General features: G+C 45.9%; 1 protein-coding gene and 1 long non-coding RNA gene across 6 annotated transcripts in view; one reads left to right on the top strand and one right to left on the bottom strand.

Moving 5' to 3' along the window:
• Positions 1 to 16,629, top strand: part of LOC118091072 (solute carrier organic anion transporter family member 1C1-like) — a 30,645-nt gene extending 14,016 nt beyond the window's left edge. For all 5 annotated transcript variants that reach the window (XM_088652456.1, XM_060279156.2, XM_088652455.1 and 2 more), the window contains exons 7-15: positions 927 to 1,025; positions 2,647 to 2,892; positions 4,039 to 4,203; positions 4,304 to 4,499; positions 5,409 to 5,574; positions 7,014 to 7,189; positions 9,753 to 9,817; positions 11,257 to 11,374; positions 12,991 to 16,629. In XM_088652456.1, coding sequence (XP_088508582.1) covers positions 927 to 1,025; positions 2,647 to 2,892; positions 4,039 to 4,203; positions 4,304 to 4,499; positions 5,409 to 5,574; positions 7,014 to 7,189; positions 9,753 to 9,817; positions 11,257 to 11,374; positions 12,991 to 13,210 — 1,451 coding nt within the window. In that variant the 3' untranslated portion in view covers positions 13,211 to 16,629. The remainder of the gene's footprint in view (positions 1 to 926; positions 1,026 to 2,646; positions 2,893 to 4,038; positions 4,204 to 4,303; positions 4,500 to 5,408; positions 5,575 to 7,013; positions 7,190 to 9,752; positions 9,818 to 11,256; positions 11,375 to 12,990) is intronic.
• LOC148684662 (uncharacterized) lies at positions 8,650 to 9,417 on the bottom strand. The gene is made up of 2 exons (XR_015945928.1): positions 9,283 to 9,417; positions 8,650 to 8,849 (listed from the first exon to the last, which is right to left on the bottom strand). It is a non-coding gene; the product is annotated as an uncharacterized LOC148684662 (long non-coding RNA).
• Positions 16,630 to 22,131: the final 5,502 nt, after the last annotated feature.

Genomic DNA, 22,131 nt, shown 5'->3' with positions numbered 1-22,131 from the left:
GTCTTACCAACTCTTGAATGTTTATTTGTTGCTTTACAATATCTTAAGACTGTTTATGTGCTGGTTTGAAATATTTGTGCCTTCTCAGTCACAAGGCAGCTTAAGAATGCATATAAACCACCGAGGCAAACTGAACAGATAAAAAAGTGAGCAAAATTCGAGTGGAGAGGAAAGGGCATCGTATTCCTCCTCCCTGCCTCATTTGCAGGTTTTGATCAAAGAAGGCATTTTGTCAGGTTTTGGAAAAATAAAATTGGGGGAACTATCATTGGGGAGCAGTGGAGAGCCTCACAGTGGCCTGCAATTGCTATCTGCCATCCTTTCTATCCCAGAATGACACATGGCTTCCCCCAAAGAAGCAGTGATTCCCAACACATTGGAAAGATTGCTTCCCTAAAAAAAATATAAAAAATCCAGGGAAGAGTAATGTATGGTGTGGATTTGACCCGAGTCATGGCATAGCATTGCTCCAAGGTGGGGTACCTGGGATTGGAGCGAGATGATGGTTTCTAGTGGAGACTACAATTCTTCTTCCCCAGAACCCCAGTGGGGAAAAACACACTCCCCGTCCCCAAAACACAACAATACCTGTGTAATTTGATGCAGATTCACTCCACCTTTTAAAGGTCTCAACATAGCATTTCCCAAAGACTTGTGGCTGCAGATTAGACATATATAGGATTGCATTCTGGGTCTTTGTTCAGGTTGAGATTGCGTTCTGGTAGGGCGGAGAGGGGCCCTGGCAGGTTGCTGTGGTTCCCCACCCTGTTCTTCTGCAATGCAGACAGCAGATGACCCAGACTTTTGCCCAGCTTTCCACCTTGGCAGAGAGTAGCATGCCCAGAGATTGCCTCTTCTCTTCATAGATAATCTTCTTCGGCATGCTTTGTAAATAAGTCACTGTGCTGCCATGTGATCTTTTACAGGAATAGTGAGAGCGTTGGGAATGTTTGGCCCCTCAGCTGGCTTTCTGCTTGGATCCTACTGTGCTAATCTGTGGGTTGACATTGGACTGGTAGATACTGGTAAGGAACAAACACCCATAATCGTATCCAGTGTTTCTTCTCTGTTAATGTTGACTGTCCTGTCCAGCAAGTGCTAAGTGCCAATTGTCCTCTTCTGCTGTGGCTTGGTAGCAATTGTCAGTCCAGACCCATGACAATCCTCAGTAGGTCCTTCTGGAGCCATGAGCTCTGGAAAATATTGTCTCAGCAAAGGACCATGGCCATCAGAAGACTGAAGAAGGTGGGCAAGGCTTTGGGTTCCAGTGACTTCATCCCATGCAGAAAGGGCCTGCTATGAATTCACAAAATTAAGGTTCTCAGAGAGCTTCTCCACCTGCAGAGCAAAAATGTGGATTTGCACCTCTTTTCTCTCATTAATGTGGGGGGATGTAATCACAGGACGCCCTTCCCCACCCCAGTGTTGTCCCAGGCCTTCCTGGGAATGTGGGCTTTTCCTATCCTAGGAAGATCCTCAATGGCCAAGATTGAAAAGCCCTGCATTTAAAGGGTGGAAGTTCCAGGACAACACTGGGATGTGTAGGATGTCTTGTGGATGTCCTTACAATAGTGGAGAGACAGGACGGTGCAGTTCCACATTTTGCTGTGGTGTGGACAAGCCCAGCATCCAGCCAGCTCTATTTCATCAGAGGAAAGCTGTGTATTATCATCCATAGACACTTCCTAGAAGATTTACTATTGCACACAAATAAATTTCAGGCTTCCTGCCCAGACTCCCTGTTAAACTAAACTAAACTCCCATTTGTGGTTTTAAGTACATTCTCCTACAATCTCTCCAGTTGCCGGATATTATCCTCTTAACCCTTCTCTGGCGCTAACACCCTCCATCTCCTAAATTCCTCAGCTCCTGCAGTGTTACCTCCACTTAGGCCAGGAAAGTCCATTTGGGGGGCCTAATCCCTAGGGGTCAAATTCCCCCAAAAGCTCAAAAACTTCAACCCTAAAAAAAATCTCAACAACTTTGGTCGGCCCTCATGCATGTTTTCTTCATCAAATCCGGCCCTCTCTGAAAAAGGTTTGGGCACCCCTGACTTAGGCTGTCTCTCAGGCCCCATCTGCCACATGCATTTGAAGCAATATCATAGCACTTTCCCCAGCAAAATCCCAGCTCCCCCTAAAGAATCCTGGGAGCTGTAGTTTGTTTATGGTGCTGAGACCTTCATTCCCTTCACATAGCTACAATTCCTAGGGTGGCTTAACAGTCAATCCCTTTCCCCAGTGAAACACTGAAATAATAGTTCTGAATATCAATTGGTATGGATCACAGTTGGAAGGGTGCTATTGCATTTGTGCCTATGCACCCTGAGACATCAGGTGGGGCCACTGTGAGAACAGGGTGCTAGACTCAATACGCCCTTGGTCTGATCCAGCAGGATTCTTCTGAAGTTCTTACAATATGCCTGAGAAATCACTGGTTTCCATAACTGAGCTGTGATTGCAGTTTAGATCTTTTAGGTCCACATCTAACTTTTTATCAGCTGGACCATACAGTGGAGAGGTGAAAGGTCAAACTGGGAGCCAACTTAGAACTGTAGTGATGAATAAGCAAAGGAGAGCAAAAGATGTAGATCATCTTTTTTGGTTTTAAGAGGCTGAATGTTCAATCTCTGTCCTTTTCTCCCAGATACATTGACAATAAATTCTAAGGATGTGCGTTGGGTTGGCGCCTGGTGGCTTGGAATACTGTTATGTGGAGCCATCAGCTTTGTGGCCTCCTTCCCTTTCTGGTTCCTGCCTTACTCTTTGCCAAAACAAGGAGAAGAAAGGGTAATTAAGAAGTCGGGTGATGTTTACGGAAACTCCAAGGATAGCTGTGGCAAAATGGAATCTCCAAAACCACCACGGCTGAAGATCTCCAAAGCAACGAAAGGTTGACTGCTGAATCTTCTCCTTCTCCTCCTCCTCTGGCTCTCCTTCACTAGTTAATGTTGAGCTTCCTAAGAGCAATTGGCTCGATGGGTGGCCCACTTTTGCAATGTGCTCATCTCCTTAAACAAAATAGAACAGGACTAGGGAAACTTGATTCTCCAGATGTTTCTGGACTCCAGCTCCCATCAACTCCCACAGCATGGCCAGTGCTCAGGGATGATGGGATTTGTAGACCAGAAACATCTGGAGGGGCACACTCTCCCCACCACCTCTGCAATAAAGAGAGCACAATGTCCTCATTCTGGGGCGATTGCAATCTAAAGTTTAAACATGCACCCCAAATATTATTGGAAGGTTTCGATCCCTTTTATTAACAGCTGGCATTCGCCCACCTTACCACCCCTACTATTTTGAAAACAGCAGCTCCAGACGTGAAAAATGTGCGGTGATTCAGATAGTTGGTCTCCACGGTCTCCTTTTTGTAAGCAGATGTCCATGTAAACATGTTAGGAAGGAACACAGGAAGCTGCCTTCTACTGAGTCAGAACACTGGTCCATCTAGTATTGTGTACACGGATTGGGGTGGCTCTCCAGGGGCTTTCTTCCTGCCCTACCTGGAGATGCTAAGGTTTGAACCTGGGACCTTCTGCATCTAAAGCAGATGCAGGGGCAGTAACTTGAGTCAGGGTACATACAGTCACCCAATTCCCCTGGTTTACTGGGTGGGATACTTTCATGAATTGTGGTCCCAGGATTCCTCTTGGGTTGCCCTGGTACATGCTGGTATCTGCCATGGGCTCCATCCTCCAAGGAGGCCTTCTCAGATTTTGACCATGGACCTAGATCATACCCTTAACATTATTGACTTAAAATTCATTAAGAAGAATTAACTAACAATTTGCTGAATGGAACCATTTCACACAACGGTTCCTCTCTCCTGCCTGTACAATTTGCAACTAGATCTGAAGTTACAAATCCGAACACACACACACAAATCTAGGCAATGTAAATTAGGCTCAGCAGTTGACAGAATCAATAATGGCTTTTGTTCCCGAGGGTGACGATAGAGATGATCATAAGCCTTTCCTCTGCAAATACACTTGCCGATGTTTATTTTAGATATGGATATATTATATTTCCTTTCCAGATTTCTTCCCCACTTTGAAGAAGCTACTTGGAGACACCATCTTCCTGGTCTATTTACTCCTCATTGTCCTTCTGTACAATTCTGTCGTTGGCATGATAACATATGAGCCAAAGTTTATGGAACAGCAATTTAGCATACCTGTTTCAAACGCCATCTTTTATATTGGTACGTAAACCTCCTCTCTTTGTTGTTGCGCTTCTGGCTTGCTGGTGTCTGTGTCTGTGTCTGTGTCTGTGTATGTCAATGTCCCATTTTCTTTTTATAGGTGTGTTGCTTTTACCTGCTACAATTGTGGGGCTGTTCCTCGGAGGTTTTATCATCAAGAAGTTCAAGATGCAAGTGACAACTATGGCAAAGTTTGCCTGTGTCACCTTTCTGATTACCTTCCTACTTAATCTGCTTTACTTTGCATTCAACTGCAATGACCTCCAGGTAGCTGGCTTGAACATCAACTACTCTGGGTAAGTTGCCTTATTCATTTTGGGGACTGCGGGGCGGGAGATTCCATATCACACTGACTCAGACCGTTGGTGCATTTTATGTTGTGAACTGCCCTGTGATCTTCAGATGAAGGGTGATATACAAATGTAACAAAGAATAATGATCTAAACTGAGTACCGTCTACTGGGGATGTCTCCTCATGGCTGCTCAACTGCTGTCTACTTGTTGCTCATCTGCTCATCTACGGGCTCCTGAGTTCGCATTTAATGGTGAATCTACCTGGCTGGAACTTACCCAAACGTACACAAGAACTGACATGCAGCCATCATAGTGCCACTCTAAATTTTACAGTGCATTTCTTCACCCAAGCAAAATGTACAAGAATGCCTATAATAGGGTGAAATGTGAAGAGGAGTAGTAGGAGGAGGAGGAGGAGTAGGAGTAGTTTGGATTTGATATCCCGCTTTATCACTACCCTAAGGAGTCTCAAAGCGGCTAACAATCTCCTTTTCCTTCCTCCCCCACAACAAACACTCTGTGAGGTGAGTGAGGCTGAGAGACTTCAGAGAAGTGTGACTAGCCCAAGGTCACCCAGCAGCTGCATGTGGAGGAGCGGGGAATCGAACCCAGTTCACCAGATTACGAGTCCACTGCTCTTAACCACCGCTATACTACACTGGCTTTTTTTTTTTTACTTTCTTTTACTGATGTTTTGCTTTTTTGTCAACCACTTAGAGGTTTCATCGCTATCAGGTGGTATATGAATTTTGTTGCATAAATAAACTGATGAAACTAAATGCTTACCTAGCCAAAATGCAGATAAAATAACAAATTATTACTTGTACCCCACTCATCTGACTGTGTGTATTTCTACAAGGGAGTGGCCTTGTTTTTCTTTTCCCTGAAGGCTCTGCTTCTGTTCCCTTTAGCATCAAAGAACCATCCTTCTCTAAGGAGGTATCGTTAGCTGCCTGCAACTCTGACTGCAGCTGTGATGCAAGCCATTGGGATCCTGTTTGTGGAAGCAACGGCGTCACCTACATGAGCGCCTGTTTAGCTGGCTGCAAAGCATCAGTGGGAAGTGGAAAAGATATGGTAAACGCAGATATCTGTTTGTGTGTGGAGACCTTTTAACCACCCCCCGAAATAAATTCAGACAAGACTCAAATTTTAGGTTTGGTTTTTGGCAGAATTTAGGCCACAACTTTATTGATTACAATCAAGTGAGTGGTTGCATAGGCTCTGGTTCGACTAGCTCCCTGCACCCTCGCAGGCAGCGCTGACCCTGGGCACCAACCATAGGTGAGCCTCGGGTGAACACCTGGGACAGTGGCAAGCAGGAGCCCTGCTAGGCCTCCACCCAGATGTCCCCCTGGACTCAGGCTCCGGGCACAACCCCTCACAGGGAAGACCAACCATGAGTCCGTGGATTCCTTTATTGCAATACCCAATGCATAGGGATGGCTAGACATCCTGCCACCCCTACCACCTGAACCAGAGCCTACCTGCAACCTTACAAGCTGTGACGATTTGCTATGTGGCAGGCGAAACCCAAGTGGCACCAGCCAATCAGCCAAGTGGGGAAAATCCTGCCATGCCCCTGTCCCAACGACAGGCGACACACAACGGCATAGCAAGGTCATGCATAATCCCTAAATATAGGGAGAGGTGGGCGGGTGTTCCGATGCGCTGGCCCAAAAGAGGAAGCTCAGGGACACGGGCATGGGCTTAAATAGAGGTCCCTCGATCGCTTTGACTGGCATCCCTCTGGCCCAATTGCACCCAGGATCGAGGGACCTCCAATAGGGTGTTGTGGCACCCTACAACACAGTTCCCACCCACAACACAGGGTCTGGTTGCCAGGTCACACCGCAACACGTGCTCTCTTGTTAGGGAGGACCCGATTTGTAGGTTTGCTTCTTAAGAGATTCATGCGTTTGTAGGATTGTATAGAGTTGGAAGGGACGCCAAGTGTCATTTGGCCCAACTTCCTGCAATGCAGAAATCACAGCTAGAGACTCCCTGACAGATGGCCATCCAACCTCAGCTTAAAACCTTCCAATGAAAGAGAGTCCGCCACCTTCTGAGGTGCCGTCCATTTGACTGCTAAACAGCTCTTGCTGTCAGGAGGTTCTTCCTAAAGTTTGGTCGGAATCTCCTTTCTTGTAATTTGAATCCTTTGGTTTGGGTCCTACCCTCTGCTGACTTGCACCATAGTGAGGGTCACTCGGTCCGGCATGAGGACTCATGCCAGAGCGCCAGACCAAAGAAAGGGACATCTTGGAATGCATGCAAACAGAAGCTGGGATTGGCTTCCGTGATTCCAGGATGCCCTGCTTAAAACAGGTCAGTTGGCAGATATGCTGTATAGTTCTCTCTATTTTGGCTCTGGAATATGTCAAGTAGATAGACTGCAGAGGGTTCGGGACATCTTGTACCAAGTGTTTTGCCCACAGGGGAAAATCCACAGGGGGCGGAATGTGGAAAAACGCAAGACACCTTGATAATGACGCACGCCCTCTTCTCTCTTGCAGGTATTTCACAACTGCAGCTGTGTGGGAGTTTCAGGTCCTGGAAATCTATCTGCAGTTTTGGGTCAATGCCCAAGGGATAGTTGTACTAAAAACTTCCCTTATTTCTTAGTTTTGACATTCTTATTTGCATTTGGTTTTTCCTTGGGAGGAACTCCAACATACATGATTATGTTCAGGTGAGCACATTTTAAAAAAAAACTTCCCCAGTTTGTCTCCATAAAGATCTGGGGCAGGTCAGCTCTGCAGCAGAGTTCATTGAATCCGCTGTATTTCAGCGCTTGCTTTTGCAGAATGCCCCTGGGTTGCAAAAAAAGTGCCATTTTCTGCTTGAAATAAAGCATTTTTTTGAGCCAATGTTGGCGGGGGGGGGGGGGAGAGGGCAGATTGCATCACCAAAAATCTGAATGTTTGCATCTGAAATGTAAGACAAAATATAGCTACCTTTTCCTAAAGGCATTTACAATCAGGATTCCAAAAATCTTCTACAAAACTAGCAGGGCCCTAAGGTTCATATTCAAAGGTGCTCTTTAGAGCATAGGATTGAATTGCTGTGGAGCGCATCGTCTTCTGCCGTGCACAACCGGTTGCAAGCCTCCCCTTCCCAACTGCCCACTTGCTCGCCTCTTGCCCCTGTGTGCGCACAAGAAGTTTTTGCCTACTTGCCTGCCTCCTGCCCCCACCGCATGCTTCTCCTACCTGCCTGCCTGCCTGCCTGTCTCTCCCCAGCTGCCCTGTCTCGGACATCTCTAAGAGGCAAGCCAGGAAAATAGGGCGGTGTCCAGCCGGGGCAGGGGTGGCTGCCCAAGGGAGGGGGGATTGCAGAAAATATGTGGGGCAGGCCTAAATATTTTATTGAAGTCACCAGGGCCCCATAGAGTTGGCGCCTATTGCTTTTGGATCCTCTCCTGCAGGTGTATGGAGGCTAGCGACATGAGACAGGGCCTTTTCAGTGGTGGCTCCCAGCAAAGAGGCCCACTTTGGCATCTTTTCTGGGCAGTGGACAGAATTTCAAGCCTTGGAATTATTTTAACATCTCTTATTTGCTACTGCTGGTGGTGCTATTCTTCAGTCTGGGTCCACGAATGCTGGTTGTCATCGTGGTGCTTAGGCCTGTGGTGGGGCTTCCTATTGCTTTTTTCGATGTTTTAAGCTGCCAATTTGCTCTGTTCTTTTTTTTAATGTTTACTTATATTCGAGTACGTATATTGGGTGTTTGGGTCATTTTTAGTTGTGTTCTCTGAGGCTCTGGCACAAGGCAATGGCTAAATTTCTCTCTGTGTGAGGGCTTCCATTGCACTTGGCCTGGAAAGTGTGGTTAGTGTGGAATGTTGCAGTGTGCATGTTACAGCTCAGCTCTCAAGAGATTTACAGTGTCTGCCACTTTGCTACTGGGCGAAATTCTAGACCGGCTGCTGCTTTGTTACTGGGACGAAATCAAGATGTTACTACTAATGTATAAAGACATCGAGAGCTTGGAACGAATGTGCTAGAAGGATTGACTTACCCCACATATGTCTCTTAAAGCACTTTGATTTGTGGAATTAGCACTTTTAAAAGTGCCACATAATGTATGTTCCAAACTCGGGAGGAATCTGTTTGCAATTTCATCATAAATCTTTCTTCTCAAAGCTGTAGATTTTATCTAAATTTTGATAATTTCATTACGCAGACTGGTTTTTTTTTTAAAGTGTTTTATTTTATAATAAAATAATATAATAATTATTTTATAATTTATAATAAAAATATTATTACTATTAAATAGTGGGTAGCCAACACAGCGATTCTTCAAGAAGCTCTTCATTCAGAAGCCAGAACAGAACTGAACTACCTATGTACCTGTGAGGGACAGGGGATATCGCGAAGTCCCTCCCCTCCTGAGTTCAAGCCCGTCCCCGAGCAAAGGGGAAAGCAGGGAGAGTTCCGATTCCAGTGGGGAAGCAGGAAGTCGTGTCCGAGGCTCAGGCAAGGTAGAGGAGCCAGGGTCCCAGGTGGGACAGGAAGGGGCAAGTAAGGGGGGAAGACCCATCCCCCCAACTCCAGAATTACGCAGGAAGAGGAGGGGCAAGAGGATGGGTCTGCCAAAGCTTTTGTGTTGGAGAAAGACGCGCCAAAAGCCATTAGGAGGTTCTGAAACCGACTGACAACATCGCTCCGTGTAAATAGCAATGACTTGAGCACTGTAAATACGCAGCACCAATAAAAGAATAAAATGCAGAGCTGCGTAGCGTCGTTACTCTGAAGTAGTCCACTCCGGCCACTGTGACAGTACCAAACATAATTCAAAGTTCCCTCCTAAAGTTCCCTCCTAAATCAACAGTCAAGGACCTGAGGGAAAACTATATACACTAATACATAACAGTTACCATTTTGTGTAACTCACGTAGAGATTTCTTTAATTAAGCATTAAATAAATTTGCTAAATAAATGCTTGGAACAAAACAACAACAGCATTATCAAAATAATTTGTGTGGATTTTCAAATTCTGCACATTTGGATCAATCCACATTTGGGCCCCTTTAATTCCAGTGGATTGATTGGTTTCCAACAAGAGACGTGCAAGTCTTGCCCTTGAAAATTTGCAGCTCAAGTTAGTTAACGCTCTGCAGCATGCACAACCCATATCCTTTTGAGCCACTACGGTCCGTTTATTTCAGTGTTTCTGGACTGCAGCCATTGTAACAAAGTGATTGATTGATGTCGAAGGGAATTTTTAAATTTCTGCATCCTGTTTTCCCCCAGATCGGTTTCTCCAGAATTAAAATCCCTTGCTGTCGGCTTTGAAGCTTTCTGTGGAAGGACACTTGGTAAATGTTTCTTCTCTTTCCTTTCGTTTGAAGATCAGAAACATAGGAAGGAACACAGGGAGCTGCCTTCTACGTTGGTCAATATGCCTCAGTATTGCCTACACTGACTGGCAGCTGCTCTCCAGGGCTTCAGGCAGGGGTCCGACGTCCTACAATAGAATGCTTCTTGGAAGGCTAATTCCTGGGGGGGGGAAGGGAACGCTGTGGGTGCCAGGCAAGGCCTCTGAAGGCACAAAGGCACCCATGGGTGGTGACCACGATGGCAACCACTGCTTTAAACAGGCTTCCAGGTAGTGCACTCTAAAATTAAGGGCAAAGGCGACACAAAGTCTGTAGAGCAGTGGTGAAGGAGTGGGGTCCCCCCTCGCCACAGTTTTTCCATATATACAGCAGTACCTTGGTTCTCAAACGCCTTGGTGCTCAAACAACTTGGAACCCAAACACTGCAATCCCAGAAGTAAGTGTTCCGGTTTGCAAACTTTTTCCAGAAGCCGAGCATGCTCCGTTTTGAGTGTTACACTTTCGATTTGGGTGCCACACTTCCGTTTTGAGCGTTACACTGAGGTCTGTCTGTTTTTGCTATTTATTTTGCGTTTTTGCGGCTCTTTCTTTTTTTTTTTGTGACTGTGTGGAACCCAGTTCAGCTACTGATTGATTGATTGATTGTGTAACTGCAGCACACAGATTGTGTGACTGCAACTACGTGGTGCCTCGCAAGACGAGTTTAATTCGTTCCACGAGTCAATTCCTTTTGCGAAAAATTCATCTTGCGAATCGCGGTTTCCCATAGGAATGCATTCAAATTTCTTTTTTTGCCCATAGGAACACATTAATTAAATTTCAATGCATTCCTATGGGAAACTGTGATTCGCAAGACGATTTTTTTGCAAAACGAATTCATCTTGCGAGTCACCATCAGATCACCATCAGATCGCAAAACTTATTCGTCTTGCGAAAAATTCATCTTGCAGGGCATTCGTCTTGCGAGGTACCACTGTAAATTGTTTATTGCTTTCATTTTATGGTCTTGTTAGATAGTAAAATTCATGTTAAATGGCTGTTTTGGGGGTTGTTTTTAAAAGTCTGGAACGGATTAATCCCTTTTGCATTACTTTCTATGGGAAAGCACGCCTTGGTTTTGGAAGGCTTTGGTTTTGGAACGGACTTCCGGAACGGATTAAGTTTGAGAACCAAGGTACCACTGTATCACTCTGATATCAAAGATTCTTTCTTCTCTTCCGAGGCAGCCTCTGTGGTCTCTACCCCCCTCATTTTTATTTATTTTTTAAAAATGGAAATGCTGGGAATTGAGTCTCAAGACTTTCTGCATGCAAAGTTCTACCATGAAGCCATGGCTGTTTTCTGACTCACGCTGCAAAAAAATCATGTTGTCAAGATCGAGCCAGGCTCATGTCATGGTTGGTGGTTCTTCTTTTCAGGCGGACTTCCTGCACCTCTTTATTTTGGAGCTTTGATCGATACAACCTGCTTGAAATGGGGCGTGAAAAGCTGTGGCGAATCGGGGTCTTGCAGAGCGTACAGTACAGAGATGTTCAGGTGAGTCTCAGTGGGAGCTGAGAATTCCCTCTCCGATTTCATGTAAGCATTCTCAGCTTGAGAAAACCAAGAGGGAATTTCTGCTCCTTTCTCAAGGGGAGAGGAAACTCCTATGGCATTTGCGTGTGGAGACCCTTTAACTTAGGCCTAGAAATTAATTCAGACATGACTCATATTTTTGGTTTGGTTTTTGGCAGAATTTAGGCTACAACATACCGGTAGCTGTCAATTTTTCCCTTTTCTCGCGAGGAAGCCTTTTCAGCATAAGGGAACTTGACAGCTATGGGCCACAACTTTATTGATTACAAATCAAATGAGTGGTTGCATAGGCTCTGGTTCCAAAAGCTACCTAGGGTAGCGCTGACTCAGGGCGCACCATGAGTCAGCATCCAGGTCCACACCTGGGATGGGGAACCTAATTACCGCCAGGCCCTGATTCCCCCATGTGTGCCCAGAACTCTGGAGAGGGCACACCCCACTTGGGGGAATACCAACCAGAAGTCCAATGGAATCCTTTAAGAGGAATACCTGTGGATAGGGTGGTAAGGGATCATTCTACCCCTATCAGCATGAAGCAGAGCTTTTCCGCCAAGCTTACAAGTTGTGAAAATTTGCTACGCAGCAGGTGAAACCCAAATGGGAACAGCCAATCAGCCAAGTGGGGAAAATTCCTGCCATGCCCCTGCAACAAAGGCAGATGACACACGACAGCATAGCAAGGTCAAGTGAAAGCCCTAAAAGAGGGAGAGGTGGGAGGGTGTTCCGAAGCACAGTTCCGGAGAAGAAGACCTCAATGGACACGTGCAGCGTTTAAATAATGGTCCATCTGACTCCTTTGATTGGCATGCCCTCAGCCCAATTGCACCCCGTCAGATGGACCACCAATAGGGTGTTGTGGCTGCTTCAATTGTCCCTGCCCCAACACCTAGACCAGGGGTCCCCAAACTAAGATCTGGGGGCCGGATGCGGCCCCATTGTCTTCTAAATCCGGCCCGCGGACGGTCCGGGAATCAGCATGTTTTTACATGAGTAGAATGTGTCCTTTTATTTAAAATGCATCTCTGGGTTATTTGTGGGGCATAGGAATTCGTTCATCCCCCCCAAAAAATAGTCTGCCCCCCCACAAGGTCTGAGAGACAGTGAAAAAGTTTGCTGACCCCTGACCTAGACCTAGTTGTTGGATCCCACCGCAACACGTGCCCTCTCTTGCAGGGAGGACCCAATTTGTTTGAGATATGAGGGTTGGCTCATCTTATTAATATGCAAGGCAGTTGAAGCTAGTTTTCATCCCTGTTTCTAAACCTCTTAAATGGGCTCAATCATACTTCTCCCAGCCTTTCGAAAGAATGAAGCTTCAAAAAACAAAACACTTTATTCTCATTTATTTATTGGGATAATATATTAAGATGCTGCCTTACATACAACTTAACAATGCAGAGAACAAAAATCCTCCTTTTATCCTCATAAACCCTGCGAGGAAGGATCGGCTGTGAGTGAGTAGCAGGTAAAGGTGACTCAATGAGCTTCATGGCCCTAGCCCCCACCTGGCTAAATGGCTTGTTTTGTTCTTCCTTAAGTTCTGTTGCACTGAGCTGTTCTGTCTGCCCTACTCCTAGGAACGTCTATGTGGGATTCCTTCTCTCGATAAGAGGTGCAACCTTCCTCCTGTACATCGTCCTCTGCGTTTTAATTGCAAAGCGATTCAGACAAGGCGGGGAAGAGGCAACGGCAACCCAAAACTGCGAGCTGTCTGCCACCAAGTTGCCAGTGCCCGAGCTGAACAAAGGAGAGACCTCTTGCGTAGAGGCGTCCGTCAACGGCGACACCCGCTTGTGAGAAAGGAAAGCTGGTTTGGATCGTTGCACGAGGAGTGGCTGCTGTTTGGGCAATCCACAGCATGAGCAGTTCCTCACCCAGGCCAAAGCCCTATCCGGCGGTCAGAGCTCGATACATACAACCCTGCTCAGATCATTGGAAACTGCACCAATCGCCCGCAGGCAACAGCATCAGTTATTTGTAGCAGGTCACGTGGCAAGAGCACCAATCACCTAGAAGAGGGGCGGGAGCAAGAGAGAACTGAATGGCTGGTGCTCTTGCCGATCATCCACCCAAGACTGCGATGCAGCTGCTTGCCTGTGCTTTGTAACGTCAGGAAACCTTAAGTGCGGCACCTGTTTACATGTGAAGTTCCTCATGCAGCAGAGCACTATGGAAGCTGGAAAGGAGGCTGCGAGTTTTAAAATACAGAAGAGAGACTAATATAAAACATTTGCTTAGGAACAAAGGGAGCTCGCTTGTACCATGTGGGACCACTGGTCCATCTGGCTCAGTACTGTCTGCGCTGACTGGCAGCAACTCTCCAGGGTTTCAAGGCAGGCGATGTTCCCAGCCCTACGTGGAGGTGCCGGGAATTGAACGTGGAACATTCTTCATGCTCCGCCACTGAGATACCGCCCTTCCTTGTATAGTCCTCGACAGAGTTGGAGTGTAACGCCCCCTCCCCCTCCCAAAAAAATCAAACCTAGAGGGTAGGATTGCATGACCCTGTATTTGGGGGGAATTTTCCTCCCTACTCACAAGTGCTCATTGAAAGTCCACAAACCAGTTCCCTGTTATCTCCGAGCAACCTCTGCATGCGTGGGGTTCCTCTTTTTAACTTTGCCACTGGGGCGAAAACTCCTTGCACTACCTGTTGCCGTTTATAGCACAGATTATCTGTGCAAATCGGTCTCTTGGCTTGACTCTCCAACCGCAGAAGTTTGATGCTTTTCTTTCCTTTTCGCTTTTTGGAAGGGAAGCAATTTCCTGCCACATTCAAAGCATTCTCCAGAGATCAAGCAGCCGTCATTCAGCCTCATTACAGTGATGGGAAATGGGGCCTCGTAAGCCGTATTATAGTGACCCACTGGAAAAGCAGCTGCTTCTGTCAAGAAACACCTCCTTTTCCTGACAAATTACCACCATGTGCTAAAAGCTCTCCAAATAGACCAGCTTCCAAAAACAAGGAGGTCTATCGTACAGATAGATGCTTTTTACTTCTTGTTATGGGGCCGGGGTGGGGGGCAGGAAGCCCTCTTCCCTTTGGGAAAACAGTGAGTCAGATAATGACAGGAACACCCCCTTGAAGCCACAAGAGAGAATGTCTCTTAGCTTTAACGGAGAGTGGGTTTTGCTCACATGGCAAATGCTTAGAAATGGGTTTCAAGTATTATCTCTCATGCAGTTACTCAGTTTGGGGTGGCGTGGGGGGGGGTAGGTGTTACAAACTCCCAGTTCCAATGTGTTTTTCTTTTTAAATACCATTGCCTCCTTCAAGGTGGTAGGCACCATTCTGTCCTGCAAGGATTGCTACATTGGACCCACCTGGTCAATTCCACACACACCCAACCCTACCCAGCTAGATCAGGCATCCCCAACCTTCGGCCCACCAGATGTTTTGGACTACAATTCCCATTTTCCCTGACCACTGGTCCTGCTAGCTAGGGATCATGGGAGTTGTAGGCCAAAACATCTGGAGGGCTGCAGTTTGGGGATGCCTGAGCTAGATCATGCCAGCCACAAAGGTGTTAGAGCTGATTCAGTGTTTATCCTCTCTGTGGAGGTTTCATAGTGAAGTGCAGGAGTGCTAACTTGCCCTCAGAGTTGTGTGTGCCCGCCACCGTAATGTGGACATGTGGCATCACACGCACATGCCTCTGCCTTCATGTCTGAGCCCCTCCCTGGAAAAGGGTGCCTCGCTCACTGGCTGCGAAGGGCGGAGCTGAACTTCTCTCTTGGAGGCAGCCCTGCTGCCACTGGGCAGCTTTTCTCATTGACTTTGTGGGTGTCCGGCCCCCACAATTATATTATTGTGGCTGCCGAAGCACCCATGGCTCCTAGAGTTGGCTCCTATGGTGCAGTGTCCACATAGAGCCAAAATACTTTGAAAACGGGTTATTGTGTGGATACCTTCGAGTCCAGGTCTCCACCTCCTTTCGATCCTGCAACTTCTCCACGTGCGTAATCACCGCCTCAATCGCTGATCTCTCTACCTGGCCCGTTTCTGTTTATAATACCAACGACCGTTCTGTTCTTATGCAACCGTGTCACAGTTGACAGCCACTGGCCTAGTTACGCTAACGTCAGAGAGAGATGCTGGACAAAATTGCGTCTGATCACTGAATTATATGTCAAGCATGGGGTATGGATTTCCATGTGCATGATTAACCGTTGTTGGAGATAGAAACTGCTGAGATGCTAGACCTAGGTCCTGTGTTTTTTATATAATGTTTTGGCAGAGTTGGAAAATCTGTGGACCTTCAAATGTGGTTGGACACACACACACACGGACACACACACACACACACACACACACACACACACACGGACACACACAAAGCTACTACTTAGCCCAAGTCATCACTACTAAAATGAGCTTCCAACCTTCAAACAGAAGACCTCCCTGGGATAGCTCAGTCGGTAGAACATGAGACTTTTAATCTCAGGGTCATGGGTTTAAGTCCTGAATTGGGGCGAAAGATTCCTGTGTTGCAAGAGTTCAGACTAGTTGACTATGGTTCTGTGAATTAGAAGACTTCTGGGGCATGACTGCGTCCTTTTTCAAGGCTATGCAGAGCTGCCTTATACGGAGTCACACCAATGGTTCTTCTAGCACAGATAGCAGGGGTGGCAAAGACCACCTGAGTGAGATCCTTATAGCTAAAGGGAACAGGAGTTCAGCCTGGGACCTTGCGTATGCAAAACACATGATTCCTGGGCTTTGTCCCCTCCATCAAGGAGAGACAGGAGGTTGCTAGAGTAATGAGCAGGCTTCCCTTGACTCATCCCACCCAGAATCAAAGCTAAGGACCTGACTATGCATCAGAGAGGACATAGGGATGTTGCCCAAAATGGCAGCCCTCAATTGGAATTTCCACCACAATGGGTATCAACACTTTCCCATGTTCTGACTTCTTCACTTTCGGCATGTTGCTGTCCCCACGCAAGCTGTTATGTAAACAGGAGTGGGGAGCAGGATTGCACCCACTGGCATAAGAACACAAGAAGAGCTTGCTGGATCAGGCCAATGGGCCATCTAATCCAGCATCCTGTTCTCGCAGTGGCCAAACAGATGCCTGTGGGAATCCCGCAAGCAGGACCCACGCACAAGAGCACTCTTCCCCTTCTGTGAAACCTCCTTCATTTTGCTCCTGCTAAGCAGATGCATTTTATTAAAGAGCAAAATACGCACATGAATAAAAGCCTTTTGGACAATGTGGGAAATGTTGTTTGCATGGGTTTGTTCCAGAAGAATGCATCTTGGGCATGCCTTTGCACTGAGAACAGAGTAAGCTAAAAGCAGATGTAAAAAAGAAAGAAAGCTTATCATCAGGATGTTTCTGGGTTGCTTCACCAGAGAACCAAAACATGGGAGGTTTTTAGTAGGCGGCAGAAATCTTACTCTCTCTGCTGCGGTGTAAGTGCCTTCTCCTCACTGCTGAACTCTGATTTCTCTGATGTCGTCTTCCTATGTCAAAGAGGCTTTCGGCCCTTTTCTATCAAAGGTGCAATCTTTTCAGAATTTCAGTCCTTGCATTGTTTTGAATTTGGCTTCCCATTGTGTGGTGGCCGAATGTGAGTGTGTGTGTTTCTTTCCACTGAACTTTCTGTCCGGTGCTCTGAGGCCTCCCCAACTGCTCAAGCTCCCTGAGTTGAAAGAGCCCCATGGGAGGAATCGCCTCACCATGACATTATTTCCTGGGCTTTCCTCAAAGCATGGGCACCCAGGAAGGCTGCAGAGTGCAGAGCACAAGAAAGAGGCTTTGTAGAATGAAAGGACACCCACAAACACCTCCCAGCCACAAAAAGGCAGCAAGGCAAAGCAAAAAACAAAAAGGTTGCATGCCACCCATGAGACTTACACTGAAATTTTCTCCTCCCTTTGGTAATTTCCTAATGCATTTTTTTTCTTGTTTAATTGATGGGGAACGGTTAGGGAAAAAATACTGTGATTTTTACACTTCACCTTTGCTGAAAAGCTATTGAAAACCAGTGATTTTGCACTCTAGGAGAAGTCTAGAAAGCCATAAAACTAGACTAAAGGAAGGTGGGAGATATGGCTGGCCAGAAATGTGATTTTTTTTTTAAAAAAAATGGCTTATGCCTTTCTCATGCCATATTGCAGCACTCAAGGTTATCGAAAAAAATGAGTGTCTGATCAGATGAATGTGTCCTAGCCTAGACATTGCAAATAGTGTTCCTTTGGCCTACTCAGCCTTAGCCAGAATCCAAAATGGTGGCAGCAACTTACCTGTGACCCACCTGATGAAGCCTCACAGCCTACCTGTGCCTCCCAAACCACCAGTTGAAGACTTAAGCCATTGAGGGCATTCAAAGAAATATGATTCAACCATTTTATACCAAGTATAATACTGAACCTCATAATTTGATGCTTTAAAGATGGGTGCATTCGATTCTGCCTGCTTAATTTTTACTATATACTGTATTTTTCCATGTATAAGACTATACTTTTTCCCCTAATTTTTTTAAGTTTAAAATTGGGGGTCGTCTTATACATGGAATGTTGCAATTAATTATTTCTTCATTTGGGGCTCAAAAAAATAGGGGTCGTCTTATACATAGGGGCGTCTGATCCATGGAAAAATACGGGATGTTGTTCTTTTAATATTTTCCTCACACAGTGCTTGGCAAACATTCGTTGGGAGGTAGTTTATAAACACTTGAATAAATAAAAGAAACAGAGCGGGAGGAGATGCCTCCTTAAATCTGCTGGACTGTGCTGGTAACAGTAAGAACATGGAGAGAGATTTATAAGCCTGGAATCCATCCAGGACAAAACACAACAAATATTGGAACCAAGTCATATTTATCTAGGGAACGTTGCAAGGAGGAACATGCAATCATTCAATAAGGAACAGGAGGTCATGTCCCAACTCAATGTATCCAACTCCTCTGCCTACTGCCTGTCTTGACCTCTTCCCACCTTTCCCCAGGTTTCTTTTGAGGGCCTCTTCAAATTGTCCTTCTCAGCAGGACCCCCCCCACACTTGTCCCTTCTCTCTGACCCTGTTCCCCCTCTCAGGGGCAGACTTTGGTAAGATGGCACCTTGAGTGAGGACAAAATTTGACGTGTACACGCACACATAATATTTCTTATTTTCACAATAATACATTTTGGTACAGTTGCTGTTTAAATGGATCTTCTCGGCAGGTACTACTTTTGATGTTGTTGTTTAGTCATTTAGTCGTGTCCGACTCTCCGTGACCCCATGGACCAGAGCACGCCAGGCACTCCTGTCTTCCACTGCCTCCCGCAGTTTGGTCAAACTCATGTTGGTAGCTTCGAGAACACTGTCCAACCATCTCGTCCTCAGTCGTCCCCTTCTCCTTGTGCCCTCAATCTTTCCCAACAACAGGCTACTGAAGAAAAGTGGAGGACAAGTACAGGTGGTGGTACTACTACTACTACTACTACTAATAATAATAATAATATTTTAGTGCCCCTTGGCTCGACTCCCTGTAAGGAAACCACTTGCACTGCCCTGGATCCAGCACTTTCCCTTTCCATCTCCTCCGCCTATAGTCCCTTTCCTTCTACCATTCATTAATTCCTTCTCTTACAGATGCCTTAAGAGCTGTTGTTTTTGCAGGGGTAGGGGATGGTATCAGACAGCTGGAATAGAAATGTTCAAAAATAAACAAGGGTTGAGTTCCAAAAGGTGTCTTGAGCGATTGGAAAAGGACTACTTCTCACACAATGCAGACCCTTGGATGGATTTAATAGAGGATGAGGCAGGTAGAGAATTCACCACACAGCATCTCCAAGAAGACAGAGGGGAGATTCCTTGTCCGAAAACATATAAACCCACTGCTAGTTTGATTCAAAAATTGCACTTCTCTGAGTTTTGTCGTGCAGTTCTCCATCTGAGTTATTTTAGGGGAAATTGCTTTGCAAATATGTATTATGAAAAATTGCACAAAAAACTGGGATTAGGAGAAATTTGCTCAAAAATACTGATGGGTTTACATGAAAAGTTAAAAAATAATAATAATCACCAGCTGACATGGAACAGAACTGAACTTAACGTTGAAAAAAATGAGGAAGTAAGAGAACCTGAAATTGACAGATTCACCCCTCCCAACCTGTAAGACCCCAGAATGCCCCACAGAACACACTGTAGTGCAAATGAAGTGTCCTGTAAAATTACTTTTGAATGTTGTTTTTTAAAAACAACATTGTACGATGTGTACACAGCAGGCTGAATGGAATGTATCCCTCTCATTAGTAACTTGGAAGAATGAAAGTGCCTGGAATTTCCTCTTGCACAAGAGATGCCAGCAGGGGAGCTTGAACCGAGAGAGATCCAGGGGCAAGGAACAGCCTTAGAGAACATTTATTCATTGGTTCAGTTTCTAGCCAACCTTTATTCAGTAGCAACCCAAAGAAGTTACGAATCCAAAACCAGAAACTGGAGCAGGATACAAAGGGGGTGAGACCAAAGGCAGTTGCATTGGTTATCTACCACTTTACCAAACACAGCTCTCCTCCTCACATTCTGATATATTGCAGTTTGTAGAAAGGCTTAGAATGGCCAGCTGCAAATTGAAAACTTCCTTTACTATGACCATTCCCATGGGTTGCCAGTGCCCGGGGCCACGTGGAGGTGGGGATGAAGGGAAACAAACGGAGTACGCATGTGCATTCAACTGCCTAGCGGCATCTGCATCATCCAGGAGACTGCAGCAACAGACATAAGAAAAGAAGAGTCGTTCCATCGTCTGAAGAGGTCACTTCCTGGTTCCTATGGAGAAGCCGTTTTCAACAGAGCCCAGCAACGGAAACACACAGCTGTATTGAGGCAGTACTAGGTGTTTAGATTTTGCACACCCTAACAATTTTGCGCCCTGGACAACCACCCCTGCCACTGAGTGGACCCAGGCTCTTTTCAGACTTTGTGTGAGTGCTGATAGTAGCACAAACATCCCAAAGAAAAGTGGATTGGCATCTGTAAAAATATAACCTCCCCAGTGCTATTTTGGAGTAACCATCAGAAGACTTTTTGTATTCTAACTTGACAGTCTGAGGCTTGTTTCTTAAGTTATCCTGGTGCTCTGATAGATGGAGCTCATTTCAAATCGGGATCATGGTCTATAAGGAGGTAGAGCTGCTTGCAGAGAGTGTGACTTCTGTCTCTAGTCTGCAGAGAGGTATTTTTCCTTGTTTAATGTTATTGTGGATGTTTCCTGCAGAGGATCCTAGTGGCTCATTAGTGCCAGTGTGGAAGACAGAAATGCCAGGATGTCAACTTGATCATCTGATGGAAGTTACTCATCAAAATAGATAAGACTCCTCACACAGGGGCATTAGGCTACAAATTTAATTGACATGCCCAGGTGAAGCAGTCCAGATTACACTGAAGGAGTTGCCTGAGACATGTGACTAGATTAGAACAGGCATGTGGGGAACCTTTGGCCTCCCAGATGCTGTTGAACTACAGCTCCCATCATGCCTGGTCATTTGCCAGGCTTGCTAGGGCTGGTGGGGGATGCCGCCCAGCAATATCTGGAGGGCCAAAGATTCCCCACACACTCGATCCATCTTTCCGAGGTGTCTTAAGAGAACTCAGAAAGATAACCTTACCATGAGGGAGTGGGAAATATTTCCCAAGGTTTCGTTCCTTTCCTTTGCAGGTGGGTTGTCTTCCTAGCACGTAGGTGGAAAGAAGCTAATTTGGGGCATTTAAAAATCAGTTCACACTTTGCCTTTTGTAGCGATACACCAAATGTATATTTCCAAATGTGTGCCAAGACCGATAATGTGTGAAAACAACATGCATGCATTTGCCAAGTAATTTTGTTATAGAGGTAGACTCATAAGGGAGACCCAAATGGCAGCATATCCCTGTCTGAGGTGCAACCTGGATTTGCTGCATTTCATGTGTGAACTCAGCTCAGATGTACTGGCTAGTAATACAGGGGGTTACATGGGCTCTGCAGAGGGGCCAAAAATGAGTCAAGTCAGGGTGTTTTAGAATTATTACCACCCTTCTAAGTTGAAACTCAGAGCCAAATGAGAGCCCTCACAAAGCATCATTTCGATCTGTTGCTTCCATCCTTAACTGTTCCTTATAGCTCTCTATACAGTGGTACCTCTACTTACGAATTTAATGCGTTCCGAACGCACATTCATAAGTCGAAAAAAATTGTAAGTCAAATCCCATAGGAATGCATTGGGAGGAAAAAATTCGTAAGTCGAAGCAACCCTATCTAAAAATTCGTAAGTAGAAAAAATCCTATCTAAATCGCATCCAAGATGGCGGACGGAGCTCCGTTCGTAAGTAGAAACATTCGTAAGTAGAGTTATTCGTAAGTAGAGGTACCACTGTATAGCTGTCCCCCCACACACACACCCTGCTTTGTGGGCTTCACATAGATATCTGTAGGGCTCTCCCCGCCCCACTCCCACCCCCAAGCTGGAATTCAGTTTCAGCACCATTGCCATTATAAGAGAGAAAAAAGGAGGCTTTCATGGTGAGTTCTGGCACCGCTTTTTCTGGAAAAATAGCACTGGATAGCCAAACAGGACATTGGTTTTATCCAGCAGGGACTGTCTTATGGTCTTATGCACAGTCTATTTCTCTCTCTCTCTCTCTCTCTCTCTCTCTCTCTCTCTCTCTCTGTCACACACACACACACAAACACAAATACACAAGCTCCTCTCCAAATTTTAGTTGATATGATTCCCCCCCCATCCAATG

The sequence above is a fragment of the Zootoca vivipara genome, chromosome 9 (genome assembly GCF_965207765.1).
Source record: "Zootoca vivipara chromosome 9, rZooViv2.hap1.1, whole genome shotgun sequence".
NCBI classification, from domain to species: Eukaryota; Metazoa; Chordata; class Lepidosauria; order Squamata; family Lacertidae; genus Zootoca; species Zootoca vivipara.
This window is presented reverse-complemented; position numbering and strand designations above follow the sequence as displayed.